Source organism: Phacochoerus africanus, chromosome 10 (assembly GCF_016906955.1).
Source record: "Phacochoerus africanus isolate WHEZ1 chromosome 10, ROS_Pafr_v1, whole genome shotgun sequence".
NCBI lineage: Eukaryota > Metazoa > Chordata > Mammalia > Artiodactyla > Suidae > Phacochoerus > Phacochoerus africanus.
The window spans coordinates 65,471,910-65,496,506 of NC_062553.1; the positions used below are offsets into that span (position 1 = coordinate 65,471,910).

The window sequence follows — 24,597 nt, forward strand, 5'->3', positions numbered from 1 at the left end:
AGCAAAACTTAAAAAGCTTTTCTTTTCTTTTTTTTTGTAATCGTACAGTGATCATCATAACCCAATTTTATAGCATTTCCAACCCAAACCCCCAGTAAAAAGCTTTTCTTTTAACTGTTTTCTCATTACTTTCTAGGCTTCAGTCACCCACCCTTCCTCATACTGCAGTTCAAGTTGGCCCAGTCTCACAGGCATATTATTATGATTTCCTGGTCTAGAAGCCATGTTTATTGATCTCTTTATTCTACAGTTTATCTCATTTGGTTGATTTGGAGAAGGGAGTTAGTATCATGCTAGTTTACCATTTTGGCAGAAACAAAATCAAAATCTCAGATAAACTTGTGTGTGTATATGTATGTGTGTGCACATGCACACGTGCAGGTGTGCTAGGCGTGTGTATAAAATAATGCCATTTTTGAAAAAAAAGTAGATAAGCCCTTTATAAGTGAACAGTTATATCTGTTTATGTTTGTATATAGACAGAACCATGTGAAAGGAAACTTGAGTTACCTCAGGAAAAAATTGGAGAGAGATTTCTGGAATTTTCTTTCTACTACCCTGTTTGGAAAACAGCTCTTTGGCTTTTATAGCTTATAATGAAATTGCAATAAAATGTATTTAAAAATAACACAGACCAGGAGTTCCTGTCATGGCTCAGTGGCAATGAATCTGACTAGCATCCATGAGGACACAGGTTCGATCCCTGGCCTTGCTTAGTGGGTTAAGGATCTGGGTTGTGGTGAGCTGTGGTGTGGGTCGCAGATGTGGCTTGGATCCCTCATTGCCATGGCTGTGGTGTGGGCCGGCAGCTACAGCTCTGCTTCAGCCCCTAGCCTGGGAACCTCCACATGCCTGGGTTCAGCCCTAAAAAGACAAAAAACAAAGGCTAGACCAGGAGATGGCAGCATAGTAACACATATGGTCTGTTTTTCATGCCTTGCAGTGTTTCCGTGGACTTAGGTGTGGGTCACAGGGATCTGTAGTTCTGAGTTATATATAATAAATTAACATGAACAGATTATATAGTCCATTCCTTGTTTTATTTGGATTAGCTCTTGCTTAATTTATCATTTGATATTTTTTATCTTTGTGACCATGTCACTCTGATGCTCCTGCATTATTTGCTACACTTGTGTTTGGTTGCCATTGACATAGCTTTTGGGGTTATAAGAAATTCCTTGTTGATTTAAGAGGCAAGCAAAAACTCTATTTGATTCTTTAATATACTATTAACTGGGGAATTTCTGGATCTTTATCTAAGGGAGGTAGGAAAAAAACGATTTCTACCTGTGGGTTTCGGTGGCCTGCTGTAGCCCATCCAAATCCCCTCTCCATTAGTGATCCAGCACCCCCAGGGGAAAGAGTGTCTAAGAGTGGTTGTGCTGTACCCGGCAACCACACTCTCCAGAGGGTCTGCTACTTCCAACAGCAGTTACCCCAAACACTTTTGCCTCTTTATATGGTCTTGAGAACAGGACTTGGTTTTCTAAACAACTGTATACCCAGTGTCTAGAATATCCAATGCCTGCCACATAGAAGTTCAAGGGATGTTTGTTAGATGAATAAGTGATTATGTAGGTAGTTGCATAGAATCCTCTAGGTCAGTGATGTCCAGTAAAACTTTCTATGATGATGATAATGACATATATCTGTGCTACCCAATGTGGTACCCACTAGCCACATGTGGTTATTTTGTGTCTAAAATGTGATTCATAGGAGTTCCTGGATTGCTCAGCAAGTTAAGGATCTGATGTTGTCGTTGTTGTGGCTGGGTACCTGCTGTGGCGTGGGTTGGATCCCTGACCCTGGAACTTCGACATGCCATGGTGCAGCCACCCCATTCCCACCCCCCCCCCCAAAAAAAACTCCAAACAAGTAAAAAATGAGATTTGTGTGACTGAAAAACTAAATTTTTAATCGCATTTAATTAAATTAATTTATGTCTAAATAGCTCCATCTAGCTAGCCCCTGCCATACTGGACAGTGCAGATTTTAGTGCATGGCGATGCTATGTGATCTTCTATTTTCCACTCTGCAGTGTTAGTGAATGATAGACTGAGCAATTCTGCCACAGCTGATTATGTAATACTCTTCCAAATAGTATGAGACAATTATACAATACTTAGGTATTTGACAAATTCCTCTCTCTAGATCTCTTACTATATAGAGATATATCTTTATATCTCTCTCTATATGGATATATATCTCTTTAATCTCTGTAGATCTCTCTATATATAGAAAGAGATCTATTTATCTACATCTATAGCTATTTATCCATCCACCTATCTAGAGATGAATTATTTGCTTGTAGCAACTCATTTTTCAAACTACCTCCTTTCTCCAACCAATTTCAGTTTCCAAATGGTCTTTCTTTTTTTCCTTTTTTTTTTTTTTTTTTTTTTTTTTGAGGGCTGCACTCATGGCATATGTAGGTTCCCAGGCTAGGGGTTGAATCGGAGCTGTAGCCACCAGCCTGTGCCACAGCCACAGAACACCAGATCCAGGCCATATCTGAGACCTACGCCCCAGCTCATGGCAATACCGGATCCTTAACCCACTGAACAAGGCCAGGGATTGAACCTGCATCCTAATGGGTACTAGTCGAGTTTGTTAACGCTGAGGCACAACGGGAACTCCCCTAGATAATCTTTATTTGGCTAGGAGAGTTTAGATATAAGTGTGATCATGATAGGTGGTCTTTTAGCATTCTCAAGTGCATTAGCATTATATAAAAGGGGACAAGAAAGATATTCTCAAACATGTAAGGAAATTTTGGGTGCAAGATTCTTAACAGTGACCCCTTTCCTCTGGCTACTGATGCCTTGGAAGTCATTCTCAACTGGAGGTGACTTTGCCCCTCAGGGGCTATTTGGCAGTGTCTGGGTACATTTTTGTTACACCTTAGTAGGGTTACCTCTGGTATCAGGTGAGCAGAGGGAAGGAAGATGCTAGACATTCTGCAATACAGAGGATGCCACCACCCCGCACCCCCTTCTCCCAATCAAAAATAATTTGTGATATGGTGTCAATAGTGCCAAGGTTGAGAAATCACCATATAGTGATGATTCAAGAGAATGTGTTTACATTTATTCTTATAAATATATTTTAAAGCATACAATATAATATTATGGGGGCAAGAGAGGCTCAGTATAAAACACAAAAAAGTCTTAACGTGGCAGTTATTTCATTAACTAAATGAATTGTAAAAGGGGGGGAGCAAATAAAGGTTTAGATGCACAGGAAAAAATTGAGTCTTGCTAATAAACACTAGTCCATAGTCATGTACAGTGCACGAAAACATACAGTTATATATGAAAATGTCGGTTTTATACAATAATTAAACCATTCCAAAGATGATTTATTGTTTAAATATATCTGTAAATACAGTTCTTCAAAGAATACCATTTTAATAGTAAATTTAAATATTATAAAGTCTTTCCCAAACTCTTATCAAATTGTCTGTGAATTTCTAATTCTCTATTAGCTTCTCATATAAGTTATTTATGAATGCGTAATTTATATTGGTTTCTTATTCTGCAGGTCCCTTATTTTTTCTGAAGTTTATTGAAAATAAAACATTTTATAAAATAAACTGCATTAGGAAATAAACAGAAGCAAAAAGTAGATTTACCCCAGAATTGGACCTTCTCCCATTTTTTAGATATGGAAGGCAATTTCTCTCATGGTCCTTGCCTCTTCTCTGTCCCACCTGGTGAAAGGCTGAGGAACTGCTTTTATTTTCTAACTGTCAAAAGGCATGTTTTCATAGTTTAGAACAAAATCCTGTACCAGGCAATATTTCCAGTTCTCTTGCTGTCTGATCCAAGGACTTAGTCATTGTTCCAAAGTAAACATTAATGTAGTTGTTTGAAGAGTTTAAAATCTGCCCTGTTGGGTGTAAACGTAAATGTCAGATTTTTCAAGTTTCCGGGAAAGGTGAAATGCACACCTGAGGGTGAAGCAGGAGGGATTCACAGTAATGCCACCTCTGAGATCTGGTTCCAGGAGTGCCCCTCCATCATTTGCATGAGCATTGAGTTTTCTGGCCCAGTAGACGTACAGATTCTTACTGTGGGTTATTAAATGAGGAAGATAGAAACTGTGAAGTCAGGGAAGGGCAGCATGCTCTGTCATGAAAAACGTAAAGAATACCTAGCCAACTGGTATTCACCTGATTAAACTGCTGGATTATTCTAAAGTGGGAATTGTAGAGTAGGAGCAGAAAGGTGGGCCAGGAGGTAGTCAGAGACACTTAGCACCAGTGGCACACCTTTGTGGAGTTGACAGTATCTTGTATGCGTCATGTTCGGCAAGACACTTCAGGTGACGTGAAAGGAATTCTGCTTTCCTCAAGTTTGTGGGGAGAGTTGTCAGGTCACCCTTATTTGCATCTTGAACTTAATGACAGTAAGGGGCACATACTAAAATCAGTTTGCTAGGGACCACACACAGCATTTACATTTTGGATATAGAGGTGTTGGTTGTGTTAGATGTTAGTTTTAGATTTAATCCAGTCCCGGTAACCAGTCACTTTGGTATAAACTCCAGGCTTGTTTTCTTTTCCACAGTCCATTCCCCAGCTAACTATTCCAATAAGATACCAAATGTTTCTATCACGTGCTATAACCAGAGGTCCCCCAGAATCACCCTGGAAAGGAGAAGAAAAAAAAAATCAGTGTAATAAAGGGGTATCAGAAATGTAAGTTAATCAGAATCTGGATGACTACTATTTGAATTGAATATGGAAAACTAATTCTATTTGTACTTACTGTTAGTATGATAATCGAGCTTATTATTTATTATCTTTATTATCTATTATCTCTGTTTAATATCTTTATACGGAAGGTAGTATGCATAAAGCTAAGGTCTCAGTTTTATCTTGCACAGTTTTTAGTTTTGCTTGATCTCAACAGAGAGCACAGACTGCTTAGGATGTTTCTAAGTCAAAACATCCACTTATGTAAATATAACCTCAAGGCTCAACTAAATGTCACCTCCTCCATGAAGCCTCTCCTAGCTCTGTTAGGTAGGAATAAACTCTTGCTTTGAATTTGAGTGGAATTTCTTGTTCCACTCATTCTAGTTGTTAGGAAGGTGTCTGAGACGCAGTATCATTGTGCAGAAACAGATTTGAGAGGAGGAAGATATGCAAAGGGCATTCCAAACAACTGTGTACCGTGTATTACACAAAGGATTTTGCTCCCAAGGAACTGGTTTGAGTGTGTGAATCATGAGGACTTCCCTTTCTTACAGAATAAACTCAAATACAACTCTCTATTCAACAAATCCTTGTTTGTGTTTTTGAGTCTATTCCTCCTTTTCAGTGATGTAATCTAATTGTATCTGGACCACCTGTGTTTCTGCTTTGCAGGAAGTAAAGTGATGGAAGGAGATGTTATATCCTAGAGTATGTTCCCAGATCCTTTCACTGGTGTTCATTGGTACTAAAACCAATAACTAAATATTGTATGCTATATTACTAGATTGAAATTCATTGTACATTCATTGTATTTTTTAATGTTGATATCTTTTAGTAATTGCCACACTAACTTGCAATTCACAAAAATTTTGAATGTGTAGTGAATGACTATTTATTACTGTTGTATGACAGATAGCTAATGGTGGATCAATAGTGATACCTTTGCAAATAAAAAAAGCTCTTATGTATAAAATTCTCAAAGCCTAATCCTTCAAGAATTGCTCAACCGTTAGTTTCAGTTTCAAATGCTATAGGTAAACTTTTTATTATTTTAATTATTTATTTTCAGTCTTTTAAATAGCCATACTTTAAAATGTATTATCTTTAAATGCTTACTAATTAAAATTAATATTTTGTATGGTTGAGGGAAAATGCCATTTATTAGTTTCTGTACATGATTCTTGAGGTAACATTTTAGAATTAATATAGTTTTTTTTTCCCTAAATATGTAATTCTATCTGATGTACGCTGTTTAAGCACTGGTGCTACGATGCTCTTTTGGCCATGGAGATAAGCTGCAGATCCCATTCCACACTGACTGCAGTTGGAGAGACTTGATACCTAACATTTGATATTACTGTGGCTTGAAGCACTGACTGTGTGTCTTTCTGATTTGGTTTCTGCTGTTGCTTGTGGTCTTTTCTCTAAGCAGAGCCCTAGTACGCAGCTGGTGATTATTTTTTATGTATGGCTCTAGACCTTAGGCTGATAAATGATGACTCTTTCTTACGGTTCTTCCATTTCGTCTATTTTATACTCTTCTCCACACTTGAATATTGTAGTCACAGGACTCTACTAACAGATGCATTTTGTAGATCTGAGTCTCTTCTTACCTCACAGGCATCTAGTTTTCCTCTTAAGAATCCAGCACATATCATTCTTGATGATACAGCACCACCGTATACACTAACTCGATTACATATATCATTACTTATGATCTCTACTTCAACTTCTCGCAGAGTGTTGGGAAAAGGACCTAAAGAAGAAAAAAATGAATAGATGAAGAATTTCCATGTTATTGCTTATGACAGGTAATTTTTGTTTCTTACAAAAGGTGAAACTGTGATAAAACATGCTGTTTGGAGGACTCTGGCCTCAATGGGTGTTCAGATTCAAGTTCAACATCTTCTATGTACTCGGTCCCATGCTTGGCACATTTACTCTCACTGTTTTATTTAATCCTAGCAGCAACCACCAAAGGTAGATATGGGTATTCATTCTCTTTTTTTTCAGATGAGGAAACCAAAGCTCACCTGGTTTTGAGTCTTAGCCATGATAACATATCTAAATGGAGGATAACATTAGATTTAAAATCACCACCTGGCATAATCTGTAACAGTTTACCTTACCTTTTCTGGAAATCTGACTCATTGCTTCACAAGTGATACATCTATATGGGCATATCTCTAAGATACTGCAGGTTTGGTTTCAGACCACCTCAATAAAGTGAACATTGCAATAAAGCAAGTCACACAATTTTTTGCTTTTCCAATAAATAGAGAAAGCTATGTTTACACTATTCTGTAGTCTATTAAGTGTGCAACAGAATTATATCTAATATATATGTGTATATATAAACACCCTAATTAAAAATACTTTATTGCCAAAAAATGCTAACCACCATCTGATAAAGAATCAGATAAAGGTTGTACTTTGAGCAAGCATATAAATAAGACTACAATGCCATAAGAGAATTTTCTACAACAAGAGTCAGAAAATCAAGGGGAGGAGTTCCCTTCATGGCTTGGTGGTTAACGAACCCAACTAGTATCCATGAGGATGCAGGTTTGATCCCTGGCCTTGCTCAATGGGTTAAGGATCTGACATTGCTATGAGCTGTGGTGTAGATCAGAGATGAGGCTCAGGTCCCATGTTGCTGTGTCTGTGGTGTAGGCCAGCAGCTGCAGCTCTGATTCAAACCCTAGCCTAGGAACTTCCATATGCTGTGGGTGTGGCCTGGAAAAAAAAAAAAGAAAATCAAGAGATTAAACCATATGTAAAAAATCCTGCCAAAAGACAGAAACTGCAAACTCCTATCAGGATCTAAAAAGTCTATTTTTACAGTTTATTATGTATTATTAAGTGTAGTAAAATGTCATTCTTGTCAACTTTATAAAGTTTCAGGCTCAAAACTATTCCACAGATACATGGATCAGAAGATCCCCATTAATATTTAGCATTAGGAGCACCATTCAGATTGCTTGTTTAAGGCTCTTTCTGTTTAATTGTATGACACATTGAGGAAGCTTATCATTATTACTGCTTGCAAATAACATACTTCAGGAATCGTGCAGCCATAGCAGAATCACTACATATGGAAGGCAGTAACAGAAAGAAAAAAAAAAATCATGTGAAAAAAATGCTTCAAGTTTTTTGAAGAGTGTTAAAACTATGTAGTTTCCAAAATATCCCATAAAGAGGACAATAAACATAAATACTGTGATCATAATAGTGGTTTTCCTAATTCACCATAGCTGGTTTTATTTGTTGTTTTTGCCATATTTGTCATGGGACAGCTTGATTTCATCTCTTATTTTTTGTATTTTGATTTTGTGTCTTATTTTATATCTCCATCCCAATGGGGGATAAGTTTTCATTTCTTTGCTTGGATGTTTTTACTGCGATACTCACCGTTTGCTTTTAATGCTCCCCATCCAGTGACAAACACTTTACTCTTTGGTAAGGCTTCAAAAGTAGCATCTGGGAGGCAGACTCTGTGCACGTCTTCTGAAAATAGGACAGGTGTGGAGAGCTTCACCACAGCGATGTCATCGTCGTGCTTATGGGCAGCATAGTTTTCGTGAATGATAATCGACTGCACCTCTCTTCTCATTAGTGGAGGGCTTAGGGTTGTTCCAAAACTAACCATCCAGAGTTTGGGGTTTTTATAACTGATCACAGATGAAAAGGATGGTTATGGTTAGTTTAGATCATTTCTCTGGCTGAGCATGGGACATAGGGGTGAAGGAAGGGCAAACTCTTTAAGGTGATAGTTGATGGGAACCCTCCCACATCCTTACTGGGGGCTTCTCCCCCAGGACTGCTTTGCTTTCATTTTGCTGAGAACAACCCCCCCATTCTGCGGTAGCATAAATTCCTCTCCTTGAGGGGAAGTTTGTGGTTTTTTTTCCAAAGGAAACAATATATTATTGCCATTTTTAGTTGTAAAAGTAATTCAGATTGGTTGAGGAAATGATAAATAAAAATTAGACGTTATGCACCCACATGTACATAAACACACATGCAGCCATATCTGTGCACAGTTATATAAATCTATGTATATCTATGGAGAGAGAAAGAAGGAGAGAGAGAGAATTGCAGCCACACTTTATATAGTTTTGGCATCCTTTCTTTTTAGTTAACATTTTATCCAGAAACTAGGGTTGCTGTATCTCTATTATCTCCAAGTTCCCCATATGTTAAATTTCCAAAAAGCGTACAAATAATAAATTCACAGCACCACGATATTCATGTGGGATAATCAGATATAGTTTTGTGGGTTGGGGTACTATTATCTGAGGGTTTTTTTTTTAAGTTTATGATATATCTCAAGAAAACCAATGAGTGTGTTTAACTTTTGGCAGTGTTGACTTGTTCTTAATGTTGAGGTTGCTGGAGAATATATATTCAGTTGGAGCTGAAGGTACTCTAATTTTTCTACTATTCTTCAGTAATTGTTACTTCTAAGTCTGCAGGACAATTATGAATACTATTTTAGGGCCTAGGATGATCAGTTAAAAAAGGATAAGAATTATAGGAAGTGGAGATCCCATTGTGGTGCAGTGGAAACGAATCCTACTAGGAACCATGAGGTTGCGAGTTCAATCCATGGCCTCGCTCAGTGGGTTAAGGATCTGGTGTTGCCATGAGCTGTGGTGTAGGTTGCAGATGTGGCTCAGATCTGGCGTTGCTATGGCTGTGGTGTAGGCTGGCAGCAGCAGCAGCTCCGGTTAGACCCCTAGCCTGGGAACCTCCATATGCCACTAGCGCGGCCCTAAAAGGACAAAAGACAAAGAATTATAGGAAGTGAAGGTGAGAAAAAAGATGAAATTGGTTATCTGGTCCGTGCAGACTGAGGACTTACATGTCAAAGCAATGAGCAGCAGTCAGGAGCCACTCCTCACTGATCAAAGATGCTCCACAGAAATGGACGCCGTCCACCTGCAGGCTGGCTTGCCAAGGCCAGTCAGCTTTCTTTGCAACACTACCGTCAGCAATTCTTTCCATGGACGGGGACTCCCTGCCTAAACCGCAACCTGTCAGAGGACATTACATGGTTATTTCCAGAGTTATCAATGTGTGTGTGTGTTTGGCACATAAAGATGGAAACATTATAAATGTTATAAGACTGGCTTACCTTAAAAATTAATCAAAGTTGTATGACAGAATAAATACTCACATTAAAAAAGGATTAGGAGTTCCTATTGTGGTGCAGCGGAAATGAATCTGACTAGGAACCATGAGGTTGTGGGTTCGATCCCTGACCTTGCTCAATGGGGATTGTGTTGCCATGAGCTGCGGTGTAGGTCGAAGACATGGCTCGAATCTGGCGTTGCTATGGCTCTGGCATGAGCTGGCAGCAGCAGCTCTGATTAGATGCCTAGCCTGGGAACCTCCATATGCCACAGGTGTGGCCCTAAAAAGCCAAAAGACAAAAAATAAATAAGTAAAATAAAAAAGGATAAACTTAAAAAGTAATTAACACCCTTCCTGATATACTTAACAGCAATTTGACTTTAAAATTTGTGGGTTTTTTTTTCATACTTTCTGGGTCACTTAGAGGCAGGAGTTTACACTTGTGATGTCTGCATTTTTTCTAGTGTGAAATGTACACTACTTATAACAAAAATACCATTTGTACACTTTTGAAAAATACTGCAATAAGAAAAAAAATACTTGTCTAATATTGCAGTTATTAATTACTGTAGCATAAATGTCAAAGTTCACATATTAAGTTAGTGGGTATTAAGTTTTAAGCAAAATTTTTTTGCTCTAATGAAATGAGGCCAATAATGATAAAGATAAAATAAAAGGGAACTGTTAAAACAAAGTCATCATGGAGTTCCCATCGTGGCTCAGGTGAAATGAATCTGACCAGCATCTGTGAAGATGCAGGTTCCATTCCTGGCCTCCCACAGTGGGTTGAGGATCTGGTGTTGCTGTGAGCTGTGATGTAGGTCACAGATGTGCCTCGGATCTGGGGTTGCTGTGACTGTGGTGTAGGCTGGGAGCTGTAGTTCCAATTCGACCCCTAGTCTGTGAACCACCATATGCTATGGGTGCAACCCTAAAATAATAATAATAAAAAAGAAGTCATCAGTGGAACTTTCTGTGATGAAGAACAAGCATGTCCATATAAACATTCCCAATAACTAGTAATAATTTTTTCCCCTTGGGGAGACTTAAGTTATATATCCATTCAGAGATAATACATACTTTTGGGAAAAAATAAACATTGGGATAGAGATATTCTGAAAGTGTTTTGAGTTCTGTTATTTGATTTATATACATCTCAATAATGTTCTTTAACTTACAGCTGTTCAGAATGTGCTCTGCTTGTACTTTATTCATATCTGGAAAAAAAATAAGATGCTTGCTCAGCAAGAGAACAATTACAATTTAAAGTAGTCTGCCTATATGACATGAATATTTCTGGTTGGGAGGAACTGGATTAGTCAAGAAATTTATAATTTAAATAAAATTCTACAAAAAGGAGAGGCTGAGATATAAATTAAACCCAGTGTATGTAGACTTTGGGAAAATGCTAGTTCATAATTATAAAGTCATTGACATAGGGAAAGACTTTTTTTTTTTGCCATTGCCTTTAATTACTATCATATCAGGTTAAACAGAAGAGGGTCTAGGTGGTTGTCACTACACACATATCAGGAAGGTTAATGTGAAAAATAGTGATAACATCAAATGTTGGCAAAGTTGCAGAGACCTGGGTCATCCTTATGATGAAAATGCAAAATGGTACAGCCACTCTGAAAAGTAGTTTGAAAACCAGAATGGTTTTATCAACTGCAGTTGTACTCTTGGACATTTATCCTAGAGAAATGGAGACAATTTCCTGAAGGAACTTACGCATGAATGTATAGCAGCTTCATTATGTAGCCCCAAATTCAGAACTACGCAAGTGCTCTTCAATGGATAAGTGGTTAGACAAACTATGGAAGGCTATGGAAAACTACTCAAGGATAACAAGGAACAAGGAACATACAACAAGGTGGATGAGCCTCAAGAAAGTCATGCTGAGCAAAAAGGTCCTTCTCAAAGGATACAAAGTACATAATTCTATGTATGTGAAATTTATAAACTAAGATAATTACAGAGATGTAAAATGGATTGGTGGTTGGGGGGCTGGAGAGGGGTAGAGGAAATGGGTGTGAGCTTTAAAGAGCTAGCACCTCTTGATATGGTATATTGATTGTGGTGCAAGGCTATGCAAGGCTATACCTGTGATAAAACTGTGGAGACCTGTATACACACAAATGAACTCGTGTATAATTGTGAAATATGAGTAAGCGCCAAGGACTGTGTACACCTGAATTTCTTGGATGAAGTAGAGCTGGGGAAAGGGTGTAAGTACATGAGATTTCTCTATAAATTTCTTTGCAACATCCCGCAACTGTGTATTTCAAAATAACATTTTAAAAATCAGTCAAACATGATGGTAGAAAGCCTGAATTATTTTTCTATTCTTCCTATAGAAAATATTACAAAACCACTGATATTTGAAGAGATGATCAGAGAGTATTCAGCCAAAGAAAATAATGTAAGGAGAAAATTTACAAAGAGTATTATTAGCTGTGTAAAATTTGTGGTTTGTTGTGATTTCTTCCTTTTCTAACTACTCACTTTCCTACCCAAAAGAAAATTTAGTTGAATGGTGGATGAGATACTGGATCTGAATGAAGAAGATAACACAGTTTCTAATTGGAAGCAAACTGAAAAATGGGTCAAATGAAATATTAAATATTAATATTTCTTATTAACTTATTCTTATGCTAAATAAAAACTGCTATAAAATATGCAAACTATTAAATTTAAAAGTAAAAGAGGAATTCCTATTGTGGCTCAGCAGATTGAGAACTTGATTAGTATCCATGAGGAAGTGGGTTCAATCCTAGGTTAAGGATCTGGTGTTGCCATGGGCTGTGGTATAGGTTGCAGACGTGGGTTGGGTCCCTGGTTTCTGTGTCTGTGGTGTAGACCGGCAGCTGCAGCTCTGATTCAACCCCTAGAAACTTCCATACGCCACAGGTGTGGCCCTTAAAAAAAAAAATGTAAAAGAGCCACTGGCTGAGACCAGCAAAATTATTTTAAAATCTTCAAAAATGTTTACATTATACTAGTGTAAATGAAAGTCATAAAAGTCATAGCACATATTATTTGACTTTGGTCTGAGATAATTCATATAGAATTAGAGACAAAGTTTATACATTTAAAAAAATATTATGAAACAAAAATATAATTAATTAATTAATTTATTTATTTTAAAAAGGACTACCACCTTACCCTCTCCTAGAGTGTGAAGGTAGCAGATTATGCCACTCCAGAATAATGCCATTTTGGCATAAGAATTATTTTGAGCTGAAGATAATTGAGAAGAAGCAGGTATAAGAAAAGCTCTCCGTGCTTCCCTTATTTGCCTGAAAGCCAAACGCGAACGTAGTAAGGTGCCCTCCCTTCCTCTCTGCCAGGAAGGAGGAAGATTAACCCCTGGAGAAAGTGTGAGGCCCTCTCAGCCTGGAGAAGGCACCAGAGGAATCTGCATAACACCCTCCACTAATTACCTTTACCTCTGCCCTTGGGTGACAAAAACTGTTTTTTTTTTTTTTTTTTTTGTCCTGCCATTTCATTTCTTCACAAAGGTATTGTTCTTTGATGAAGATGCTGAAGCTGAATTCTGAGTCATCTCTTTGAGTTTCTCATTTTCCCCTGGTTATCTCCCATGTATGCATGTTAATAAACTTCTTTTTCTCTTGTTAATCTTTTACTACAGAGGTCTTAGCCAAGAACTCAGAAGGGTAGAAGGAAAATTATTTTTCCTTCCCTATAAGAAATTCTGTGTACTTTTTCTTTATATTGTGTTTACACATTTTCTTACTTTTTTTATTGGCTGTGCCCATGGCGTGTGGATATTTCCAGGCTAAGGATTGATTCCAAGCTGCAGCTGCCAACCTATGCTCCATTCCTATGCTGCAGCTGTGGCAATGCCAGATCCTTTAACCCACTTCGCTGGTCTAGGGATCAAACCTGTGCCTCTGCAGTGACCCAAGCCACTGCAGTTGGATTCTTAACCCACTGTGCCACAGCGGGAACTCCTACATTGTATATATTTAAATAATGAGGGAAGTAGAATAGAGGCATTTTGAGGATCAATAAAAAAATTACCTAATAGTTTCATGCAGGGATGTAATGGTAAAATTAATGACTAAAAATTCACTTTCATGAAATACTGACAATTTTAGTTAATTGGTTCTTTCAATTAATTTTATTCCTTTCCCTTCTTTCCCTTTACTCTCTTTTCTCCTTCCTTCTCTTTTTCCCTTTCTTTCTCCTTTCCCCCTCCCTGCCTTCCTTTTCTTTTCTTTTTTCCCCTTCTTTTTCTTTCATCTAAAATCTAGTCTTTCTTTTAAAATTCAGTTACTTGAAACCATTGGAAAGAATTCTGATTTCTACAAAATGAGAAGAAATTGTTGCAAGATTATGTATTTTAGAAATAAATTACCTAATTATATATGAACAATTTAAAATTATGCAGTGTTTTTTTAAGAAGATATACATAGACAACTTTATCAGACTTGCATTTTATTATGTCTAAAAGCTAAATTCAAAGCATCACCTTGAACTTTATTATAATCCTGTAAGAGATACTTTTAAATGATCAAACTTAATAGATTTCTGTTGGACTCAAGGTATTCCCAGCTAACTCTTCCAATATTTGAATTTTCAGGCCAAAGGTATTTTAGTTTCCAAGCTCTCATTTTTGAGAGACAAGTTAATTCTTCAGCTTCCCATTTAAAACCCATCAGCGTTTTAAAGATATCTGAGAAAATCCATAAAATAATATATTAGTTTGTTTGCACTTGTACTTTTCAAAGCACTTTAACATTTTCCTACAGAATAAGTTCCACAGTTGTTACTATTTTCATTTTGTGAAATAGGAACTGAGTCCCAGAGGTTCAGCAACTTATCCAAGTCTGCACCTGTAGTTCCCGGTAGGGCACAGGGCTTCTGATCTCCCTTTCTTTCTTTCCACTACTACCTTCAGTCTCTCGTAGATGTGTTCCAGGCATGTTTTCTTTATAGTGGATATATTTATTTTATTTTATTTTTATTTTGTTTTTTGTCTTTTTAGGGCTGCACCCATGGCCTATGGAGGTTCCCAGGCTAAAGGTTGAATTGGAGCTGCTGGCCTATGCCACAGCCACACCAATGTGGGATCTGAGCCTCATCTGTGACCTATGCCACACCTCATGGCAATGCCGGATCCTTAACCCACTGAGCGAGGCCAGGGATTGAAACCCGTGTCCTCATGGATACTAGTCTGGTTCGTTAGCCACTGAGCCGCGACAGGAACTCCAATATACTGGATATGTTTAAATGATTTCTCTTACCATATGAAACTTAACTTTTGGTTTTTAAATTTTCTATGTACAACCTCTCACTTTTGAAAGCATAGTTCTAAAACTCCATGTGGAAAAGGTAATGATTCCAAATTCTTCATGTTCTGTGGCTTTTATTAATTTTAAAAGAGTGCTTTTGTTCCATGCCCACTTTCAATTGCTTGGTTGAAGACACCACATTTTACAAATACCCCATTCCTACCCTGTGCTGAGTTCTATGCTAATCTTGGGAATGTGATTGTATCCACAAAAGACACACTTCCTGTATTCAAGGAATTATCAGTCTTTTGCAGAGAGAAGTAACATTTTAAAAATATGCAAATTAATTCCCAAGCACCCTGGGAAGCACAGAAATCTCAGGATAAATATGAATCTGAGTCGAGACCATTTCATGGGAATGGGGAGTGTCTTAACTTCCTTAGACAGGCACCTGATGACCTGGTGATGGATGGATCACCAGCAGGTGCTGCATGGACCATTCCCCACCCTGATCTAGCTACACTAGGTATGACCTCAATTCCCTAACATCACAGAGTGGGGGTGAGGGTGGGGGATAGACCCAGAGATGATGGAGTATTTAAGTTTCTCACCATTGGCTTAATGGGAGCTCAACATCAAAATTAAATGTTTAAAGAATAAAAACTACGTCTCTTCAACAGATTGTTTCCTTCAGGAAGTCTTTGCTATCTAAAGCCCAGTGCAGTGGATTGAGGCTGTTCTGTTGCAGAAGTGACTAGCAGAAGTGAATGTTGAGCATTACTCACAGAGATGTCAGGTGTTTTCCTTCAAGCTATTTTTTTCTTCTTTCTGACTTTGGCCAAACCTGTGATGCAATTTTCTCCTTTTTGAACATATTATACCTGCTCTGGTTCTCTGGAACAACTTGGGAGAAAAAGTACCAGGGGAAGACTTACCGGTCACTCGTAATTATCTGTCAGCTTTAGAATCTCATTTCACAACTTACACAGTCTGGTAAAATAGGACAACTTCAAAGTTAATTTATAGAAGGGTTAACACTATAGTCTTCGAACTATAATGAGCTGTGTTGAATCTCAGACCCCAAACATTTATCACCCAGATAAATGTCTGTGTTATAAATAAGATGGTGTCTTTATGCCTGAGACAGATACTACCAGAGTCTGTCACCTTTCCCTTCCTTCTGTTCCCTTCATGTCCTTGGCCAATCCCATCCTGTTTGTCTAGGAAGAGTTATGGGAGGGAGTGTAAGAGAAAATGTCAGACTGCTTTTCACCAAAGTCACATCATGTTTGTGCCTCACATATGGTGATTTCCGTGTGCACACCATACTCACATTCTGGATTCCGACTGGATTGCAGCAGAAAGAACCAGGTACTACAGCTTATTGTATCAGTAGCAGAGTGTAGGTTTTTTCACATGCATGCTTAATCAGTTCACACAATTCCACTAAGATCTCTTTTTTAAAGAGTAAAAATGCTATTATATTTGGGTTATCATATAGTTCTTGTTGCATAGTTGTTTCCATACTAACCAAAGGAAGATAATTGTTAGGATTGATTCTGTGGGAATTTGCTCATTATCGGGTAAATGAGAGACTTAAAAATGAAAAGAGGTTTCATTTTGTTGTAAAATAAAGATTCCTCTTTAGATGAAAAGATTATTAAAGTGATAAACTGTAATAAAGAAAGAAAAGTGGTATTTCTTGCCTCTAAGATAAGGTGATGAATTATCTATCTTCAAGAAGCTTTCATTTAATTCTAACTTCTGGTGCAAAATGTTATCAGCTTGTCTTTTGATTGTGTCTGCATTGTTAGAAGTAAACTGAAATTTAAGCAATACATCTGTTTTTAAACCATCATTACTTGACCTGAAAAACAAAAACACCAGAATTAATAAATCAGGACCTAGCCATAGTAATATTATTATATAATTTACTATTTAAATATTAGTTTTATCTTCAAATAAATACAATATAAATATTTCATTTTATTGTCATGAATTTTTTTCCCTTCCTTTATCACACAGGTGTTAATACCTGAATGATTCCCAGCCTGTAAAACTTGATCCTATTTAGGGAGGGGAGGGTAAAAAGAAGTAAAAAGATATACTAGAATTTTTTTTTTTCTGGAAAAATAAATCAAAAATATTAGTTAAATTCATCAGCTTTTTTACCCTTGATTAAAAAATCCATAGTGTCTGTTTTTATTAGAAGTTAAGGATCCGGTGTTGCTGCAGCTGTGGCGTAGGTCCCAACTGAGGCTTGGATTCAATCCCTGGCCCTGGGAACTTGTATGTGCTAAGGGTGCGGCTGAAAAAAGGGGGGAAAAATAAGTAAAATCGAGAGGAGTTTTTAATGATTGTAAGAATCTTTAACTAAAATGCAAAAAGACTTCTTTTTTTATTTTTATTTTTTGCTTCTTAGGGCCACACCAGCGGCATACGGAGATTCCCGGGCTAGGGGTCCAATCAGAGCTACAGCTGCCGGCCTACACCACAGCCACAGTAATATCAGATGCAAGCCGTGGCTGTGACCTACACCACAGCTCGTGGCAACACCGGCTCCCTAACACACTGAGTGAGGCCAAGAATCAAACCTGAAACCTCATGGTTCCTAGTTGGATTTGTTTCTGCTGCACCACAAGAGGAACTCCCAAAAAGACTTTAAAAGGACAACCAGTAGAATATATTTACTACCCAAGTTAAGAAATTCTCTCTAGGAGTTCGCATCGTGGAGCAGCAGAAACGAATCCAACTAGGAACCACGAGGTTGCGGGGTTCTATCCCTGGCTTCGCTCAGTGGGTTAAGGATCTGGCATTGCCATGAGCTGTGTGGTGTAGATGGCAGATGCGGCTTGGATCTGGCGTTGCTGTGGCTGTGGCTGTGGCTGGCAGCTGCAGCTCCAATTAGACCCCTATCCTGGGAACCTCCATATGCCACGGGTGCAGCGCTCAAAAGACCAAAAAAAAAAAAAAAGAAAAGAAATTCTCTCCATATAGGTACTCTGTACAGGAGATCTAACAATTAAATGTAGGGGAGTTCCTGTTGTGGCTCAGTGGAAATGAATCTGATTAGCATCTAGGAGGATGAAGGTTCGATCCCTGACCTGACTCAGTGGGTTAAGAATCTGGCGTTGCCATGAGCTGTGGTGTAGGTCACAGACATGGCTTGGATCTGGTGTTGCTGTGGCTATAGTGTAGACCAGCAGCTACAGCTCCGATTAGACCCCTTGCCTGGGAACCTCCACATGCCACCATTGTGGCCCTAAAAAGACAAAAGAGAAAAAAACTCCAAAAAACAAAAAACAATTAAATGTAATAATATTAAATTATTTTTTCTCTCAGTATATCTAAAATTTTTAGGTTCTATGCAAAAAAGCAAATAATTGAAGAATAACTAAATAACACAAAGTTGCCTTTTCATCAAAGTAATTGTGATTACCTAAGGTTGACAGCATGAGACTTGATGTAATGATGATTTAAACTGGATCTTTGAAATATCTGGTCTATCTGAGAGAAGGAAAAAACCAACAGTATAGAATTTTGTTAAATATGAACTTCATACATTTCAGTAAAGATGCTTGTATAAAATCCAAGGTAATTCAAATAGCATTTACTTCTAAGTTTGTCCTCAGAAAGCTCATTTGGGCCTAATCTTATTGTCTTAAAGGTCATCCCTGTAACTGAATGTTGGTATTTAAATCACTTGTCACATGGTTAAAAGGATGAATTAAGTTAGATATTTCAATAGCCAATACAGAGACTGAATTTCTTTGAAAACTTGATATGTATGGACTTATCAATCACTATCATTCATACTTAGTTATCACCCTCATGGATATGATTGAAAGATCAGCTTTTTAGGCTTTAGCGAAAATTTTTAGGCCATGATTTCATCCTGCGATAAATGGGGAAGAGGAGGAGAATGAATATTGGGCATTTAAAAAATGAGTATATTCATCTAGAAGAGTACATTAAATCATTACTTAGAATAAAATACAACAACATTTGCCATCTTGTGTCATTTTAGACTTCCTATGTGGGATAATTTCTCTGTGGTGTAAATTCTTAGAAGAAATTATTTCTTACTAAATCCGTAACTTGTTACAGAATCTCTGGTTTTGCAGACCAGTTTATTATCATTGACTCACTAAGCTGGCTTCTCAGAAAAAAATGTCAAACCTTAAGTGAACCTCAGTCTCAATAATTAGTTCCATAAATCAAAAGAGAAGAGCTGCCAAATTGTGAAACTGGGTGTGTGTTGAAGAGGTGTTTTTGACTCTTCTGATTTGACTTGTGAAATTTTTTTCTGGTCAAGTGCTGTGCCGTATCATAGTGGATAGCTTGGTGAGCATACGCTTACTAAGAAATCAGTAGTTATCCAAAAATGAATGGCCATGTATTCTACTTTTGACTATGAAGTGAATTTTTTTTCAAAGGAAACCATTTTATATACACACATGTATACTTATATGACAAAGCAAACATATTCATTGTCAAAAGTTATAAAAAGCAAGGAATACAGCAAAGTATGATGTGAAGTCTTAAAATCACTTCTAAATCACCATATAGAGAATCTTCTGTTTACATTTCAGATTTTCAACATATATTTATGTATAACTTTTATATTTTAGATACATTATTTTTTATGCTTGCTTTCTTCCATTCTCTTTCCAGTTCTCACTTTTTTTCCCCTTTAAATCAAAGCTTTGTGAGCCATGTATTAGCCATGGCAAGAGCGCATATAAACGATTTAGATTGTTGGACTCCACAAGAATTCTCTAAAGTGCATTTTAGGTACTGGTTTTAATTACTTCTTCTAGGAAAATGTTTGCTAAAACTGTGACTCATAGTCTAAATCAGGGGTCAGCAAATTATAGCCTATAGGGCAAATCTAGTCAGCCACTTGTTTTGTATGTCTTATCTAAGAATGGTCTTCATGGTTGTTTAATAATGGAAAAAAATAAAAAGAATGATGTTTCATGACACCTAAAATTTTTACAAAATTCAGTTAGAAGTCCATAATGAAGTTTTATTGGATCACAGCCATTGCTGCCATATTGCCTGTGGTTGCTTTTGCATGACAATGACAGATTTAGGTAGTTACAGAGAGACCTTTTGACCTGCAAAGCTGAAGATATTTACTCTCTGGTGATTTACAGGAAAAATTTGCCAACTCCTTGTCTAAATTACTATACTTCCCTTCTTTATGTTGTCTCCATTTATACTCTAGATGTCAGGGCCAGTATTAATGAACTGGCCATTTATTTGCTAGTCATCTTCTTGATGAGTATTTTATGGTCCTACCATGTGGCAGACTTTGTGACAGTCACACGAATAAGTAGACTTATCTCTTCAAAAATCCAGAGGGGCATAGACATATACAAAATAATGATGCAACAGTGTGGTAAGTGCTTCAGCAGAAGTGTATGAAAAGTTCTTAGATCATGAAGCAGATGCTAACATTTATTTAGACATTACTTTTTATACTTTTTATTCACAGCATAAACTAATCCCTAGAGTAACTCAGGAAGGTGGATGAAATTATCCCTATTTTGTAGTTCAAATTTTGAGGATTCAGGTAGCCCTCCCAAAGTTGATAAGCTGACAAAGGGTAAAACTGGGATATAAATCTAGACATTCTGACTTGAAAGCTTCGATTGTCTGATTCACTACATTGCTTCCTATAACAAAATAGTTTATATCCTGCACTGATTTTTTTTCCCCCTAATCAAAATTTCCTTAGGATGTAGTTTTGAAAAGGCATGCCAGTCCTACCCAGTTGCTTCCTTCAACTCATCAGCTTTTGCTTTTGTTGGGAAAGAGCTAAAGAGGTATTTCTGAACTTGGCAAAATGATCTGCCATTTTTGGTCAGTGCTAGACTCAGTTGAAGCCATGTACACAAGTGAAAGAGCTAATCTGTGTGTTTCTGTGGTATATTTCCAGGAATAAATGTTTAGTGTAAGTTGCCTAATAGGAAATGTATTGGGTCATGTACACAGAAGGAGCTTACTATCTGATATATGGAAGTATTTGTACCTGAGTTATATTTCCAGATAACTCTAATAATTTTTTTTCATATCTGAGCTGTTTATTTTTATATTGGGCTTTTGTTTTTCAGTATAGTGCAATTATCCTTTTTCTAATGTATTTTTTTCAGTATTCACGAAGTAATGTTGGTTAATTAGAGTTGCCAGGATTATCAGATAAAAATACAGATAAATTTTAATTTCAGATAAACAGTGAATGATTTTTAAGTATAAGCAGGTTTCAGATATTGCATGAGGTATATTTTTAGGAGGACCTGATGGTGAACTGGGCATTCTGTATTTTTAGGTGCAATTTGGTGTGTTCTTTGGTGTGTGCATTTTTTATTTTATTTTATTTTATTTTATTTATTTATTTATTTATTTATTTATTTTGTCTTTTTGCCTTTTCTAGGGCCTCTCCTGTGGCATATGGAGGTTCCCAGGCTAGGGGTCTAATTGGAGCTGTAGCCACTGGCCTATGCCAGAGCCACAGCAATGCCAGATCCAAGCTGTGTCTGTGACCTACACCACAGCTCACAGCATCACTGGATCCTTAACCCACTGAGCAAAGCCAGGGATTGAACCTGCAACCTCATGGTTCCTAGTCGGATTCGTTAACCACTGAGTCACAATGGGAACTCTTGGTGTGTGCAACTTTAAACTCTTTCTTTGCAGTAGTTTTGTCAGGGTAGGAATGATGTCATCAGAGCTCAGGCTTACCTCATTACTGATTTTTGTTTCAGGTCTGTTGTAAGTTTTGAGTCTTCCACTGAAAAATCAAGATTATATTCAATACTGGGGATCTGAAAGGAGGTTTGGTAGTAGTGAAACTTCTTATCTGGAAAGGAGAATAAAAATGGAAGGTTTATCTTTAGTTCATTTGAGTTGTATCAGAAGAGATGATGTGAAAAAAACTCCAATAACTGATGAACTGCTAAGAATTAAACCCTTGACAACTTGGGCCAAGACCTACTACTGTCCTGTTTTTAATCATAGACACATGGTTGTCAGTTATAGCCTGACAGTTATCACCTGTTGGTGATAATTCATAAACTTAGCTGTTAAATAATAGTAATAGAATGTATTATGTTTCCAAACATGGACTTCCAAGTTAGAATTGCTACTAAAATAATTTTTTATTTTTCATTTTAAACCGTATAATAACATAACATGAATCTATTGCATTATTCGAGATAATATGTGAACCAAGTCAAATTTTAAGTGCTAGAAGTAATTTTTATACCTAAATGATTATCATTTCCCAGTGTAGGCAAATTTATGAAAATAAGCATTGAATTATACTATATCTATACACATTTATGCAAATTATTATTACAATAAAAATTCCACTTTAAAATGTTATGAAAGTTTTTATAAGATATTAAGGTTTTGAAATAAATTGACTAGATCTTCAGATTTTCAAAATAATACGAGATAGATTCTTACCAAATGCCAAAAGATAAACAGGAACACCGATGATTATTGCTAGAACCAACACACCCACTGCAATAATAAGGACTATCATCCATGGTTTCAGTGAACTTGTTCTTCTACCCAGTGTTGATGGCCTTTTGAGAAAGAGTTGTAGATTAAAAACAAGCAGGAGTTCCCTGGTCTCTTAGCAGCTTAAGGACCCGATGTTGTCACTGCTATGGTGCAGGTTTGTTCCCTGGCCTAGGAACTTCTATATGCTGCAGGTGTGGCTAAAAAATAAACAAACAGAAGTTAAACACTAGAATCTCAATTTCACATAGTTTTGGTATACAATGGTTTTTTTTCCTGAGATTTATGGTTAGCCATTATTGCATTTAGTAACATTTAAGTATGTTTTTCTATAAAAATTAGAAAAAAATTGTCCAAAATTTGATTGACGTCTGACTTCATCTTTTGATTTTAAAAAGTCAGCTCCTGGTCCATTAGAGTCGATGTTCTGAAATACTTCTGTCTTTTAAATGCACATGTGTTTGAAATGACAATATTCTTCAAAGGTCAAGGGCATCCAGGACTCCCCTCTCAGTGTCCAGCATGGACAGGCAGAGACTCAGAGGGGTTTCTAAAACCTCACTGTTGGATATTGGAGGAACTGAAACCAGAGCTTTGGGGCTCTGTTTACACCTCTGAAACCCATAATCCCCATTTATAAAACAGGTAATCTGTAATGCATATGAAGAGCATCTAAAATAGGACAGGTTCTGTTTGCACGAAATGTCCACAATAGGCAAATCCATAGAGACAGAACAGATTAATTCTTATCAGGGGATTTGAGGAAGGGGATGGGGAGTAAGTGCTTAATGTGACAAGAAGTACTGGCATGAGATAGCGGGGATGGTATGGCAGGGCTCAAAAAGCAAAGTCATCATTTTTGTGAAGTTCTCCTTATTTAGTGTACTTAATACCCCTGAATTGTAAATTTTAAAGTGGTTAAAATGGTAAATTTTATGGTATGTCTATTTTACCTTGATAAAGAAAATGTCATTTGTAAAAAAATAAAATAGGACAGGTTGAAGAAAATAGAAGAAATCTTTATAGATTTCATATGCTTCCTTATGGAAGCAATAACATGCCAACCAAGAGGGGTAGTTCATATAATGAACAAATAAATAGTGAGAGCTCAGGACTTTGGATCCAGGAACTCCATTGTGTGAGAACCACTGGTGGAATATAGTGAATATCATTTCATAAGGTTATAATATTTCAAACCCATGATTTTTATAGATGATACTGGACGGGATAACGCCCTAATTATTTGAGTACATAAAAAATAAATTTGAATAAAAATATTATGACAGTAATGGTATCCATAGCATGCAAATGTAGCAAAAAGCATGAAAGTGATACGCAAATGACTGATTTTGGGAAAACTTTATGGAAGCAAGGAAGTGTGACAAAGCTCTGTCCCCATCCTAGTGTCAGAGCTGACAGTCTAAGGACCAAATCTGAACAATTACAGAGTTGAGACCAATGTGGATTTCCCAGGGGGGATCTAATCCACAGGAGAACTGAATGGGAATATGCTTCTGAAAGTTAAAGATACCAGCTGGTAGCTGGTGGTGGTAAAGTGGAAAATAGACTCTACTTAAAAAATTAAAGATAGCAACTGCGGTATGACTTTCAATATCAGTGATCTGCCCTGCATCTGGGCAAAGGAGCCAGAGGAAATTTCCCCACCCCAGAACCATCAACCTGAGCCTGATAAGGACCTCAGGTAGTGCTGATTCTGAGTTCTGCTATGTTTCCTGAAGGGTCTAAGTTAGTCTGGCCTGCTACTTTTTGATTGGTGGCAATGCAAGGGTATTACAATCTACAAACATCTAAAGTATCTTTCAAAGAGCTGGGAACCTGCTGGGGCACAGGCCTGGGCTGGTGAACATATTCTTCACCTTTATTAGTGGAAGATCATGGACAATCATGAAGTCAGTAGTTGAAATTTACTGAATTTCTTCTGTGTGCCAAACAATTCCTTCTCAAGATTTAGAA

The 24,597-nt window shown here is 37.2% G+C and overlaps 1 protein-coding gene across 1 annotated transcript; it reads right to left on the bottom strand.

Annotated features, from left to right (window-relative positions):
- Nucleotides 1-3,065: 3,065 nt before the first annotated feature.
- Nucleotides 3,066-21,897, bottom strand: LOC125137431 (transmembrane protease serine 11G-like; the record flags this gene model as incomplete). The annotated part of the gene is made up of 8 exons (XM_047798117.1): nucleotides 3,066-4,648; nucleotides 6,313-6,455; nucleotides 8,111-8,370; nucleotides 9,564-9,735; nucleotides 11,014-11,052; nucleotides 16,800-16,960; nucleotides 18,533-18,600; nucleotides 21,841-21,897. Coding segments are annotated over 8 exons (1,062 nt in total), but the record flags the coding sequence as incomplete, so codon positions are not given.
- Nucleotides 21,898-24,597: the final 2,700 nt, after the last annotated feature.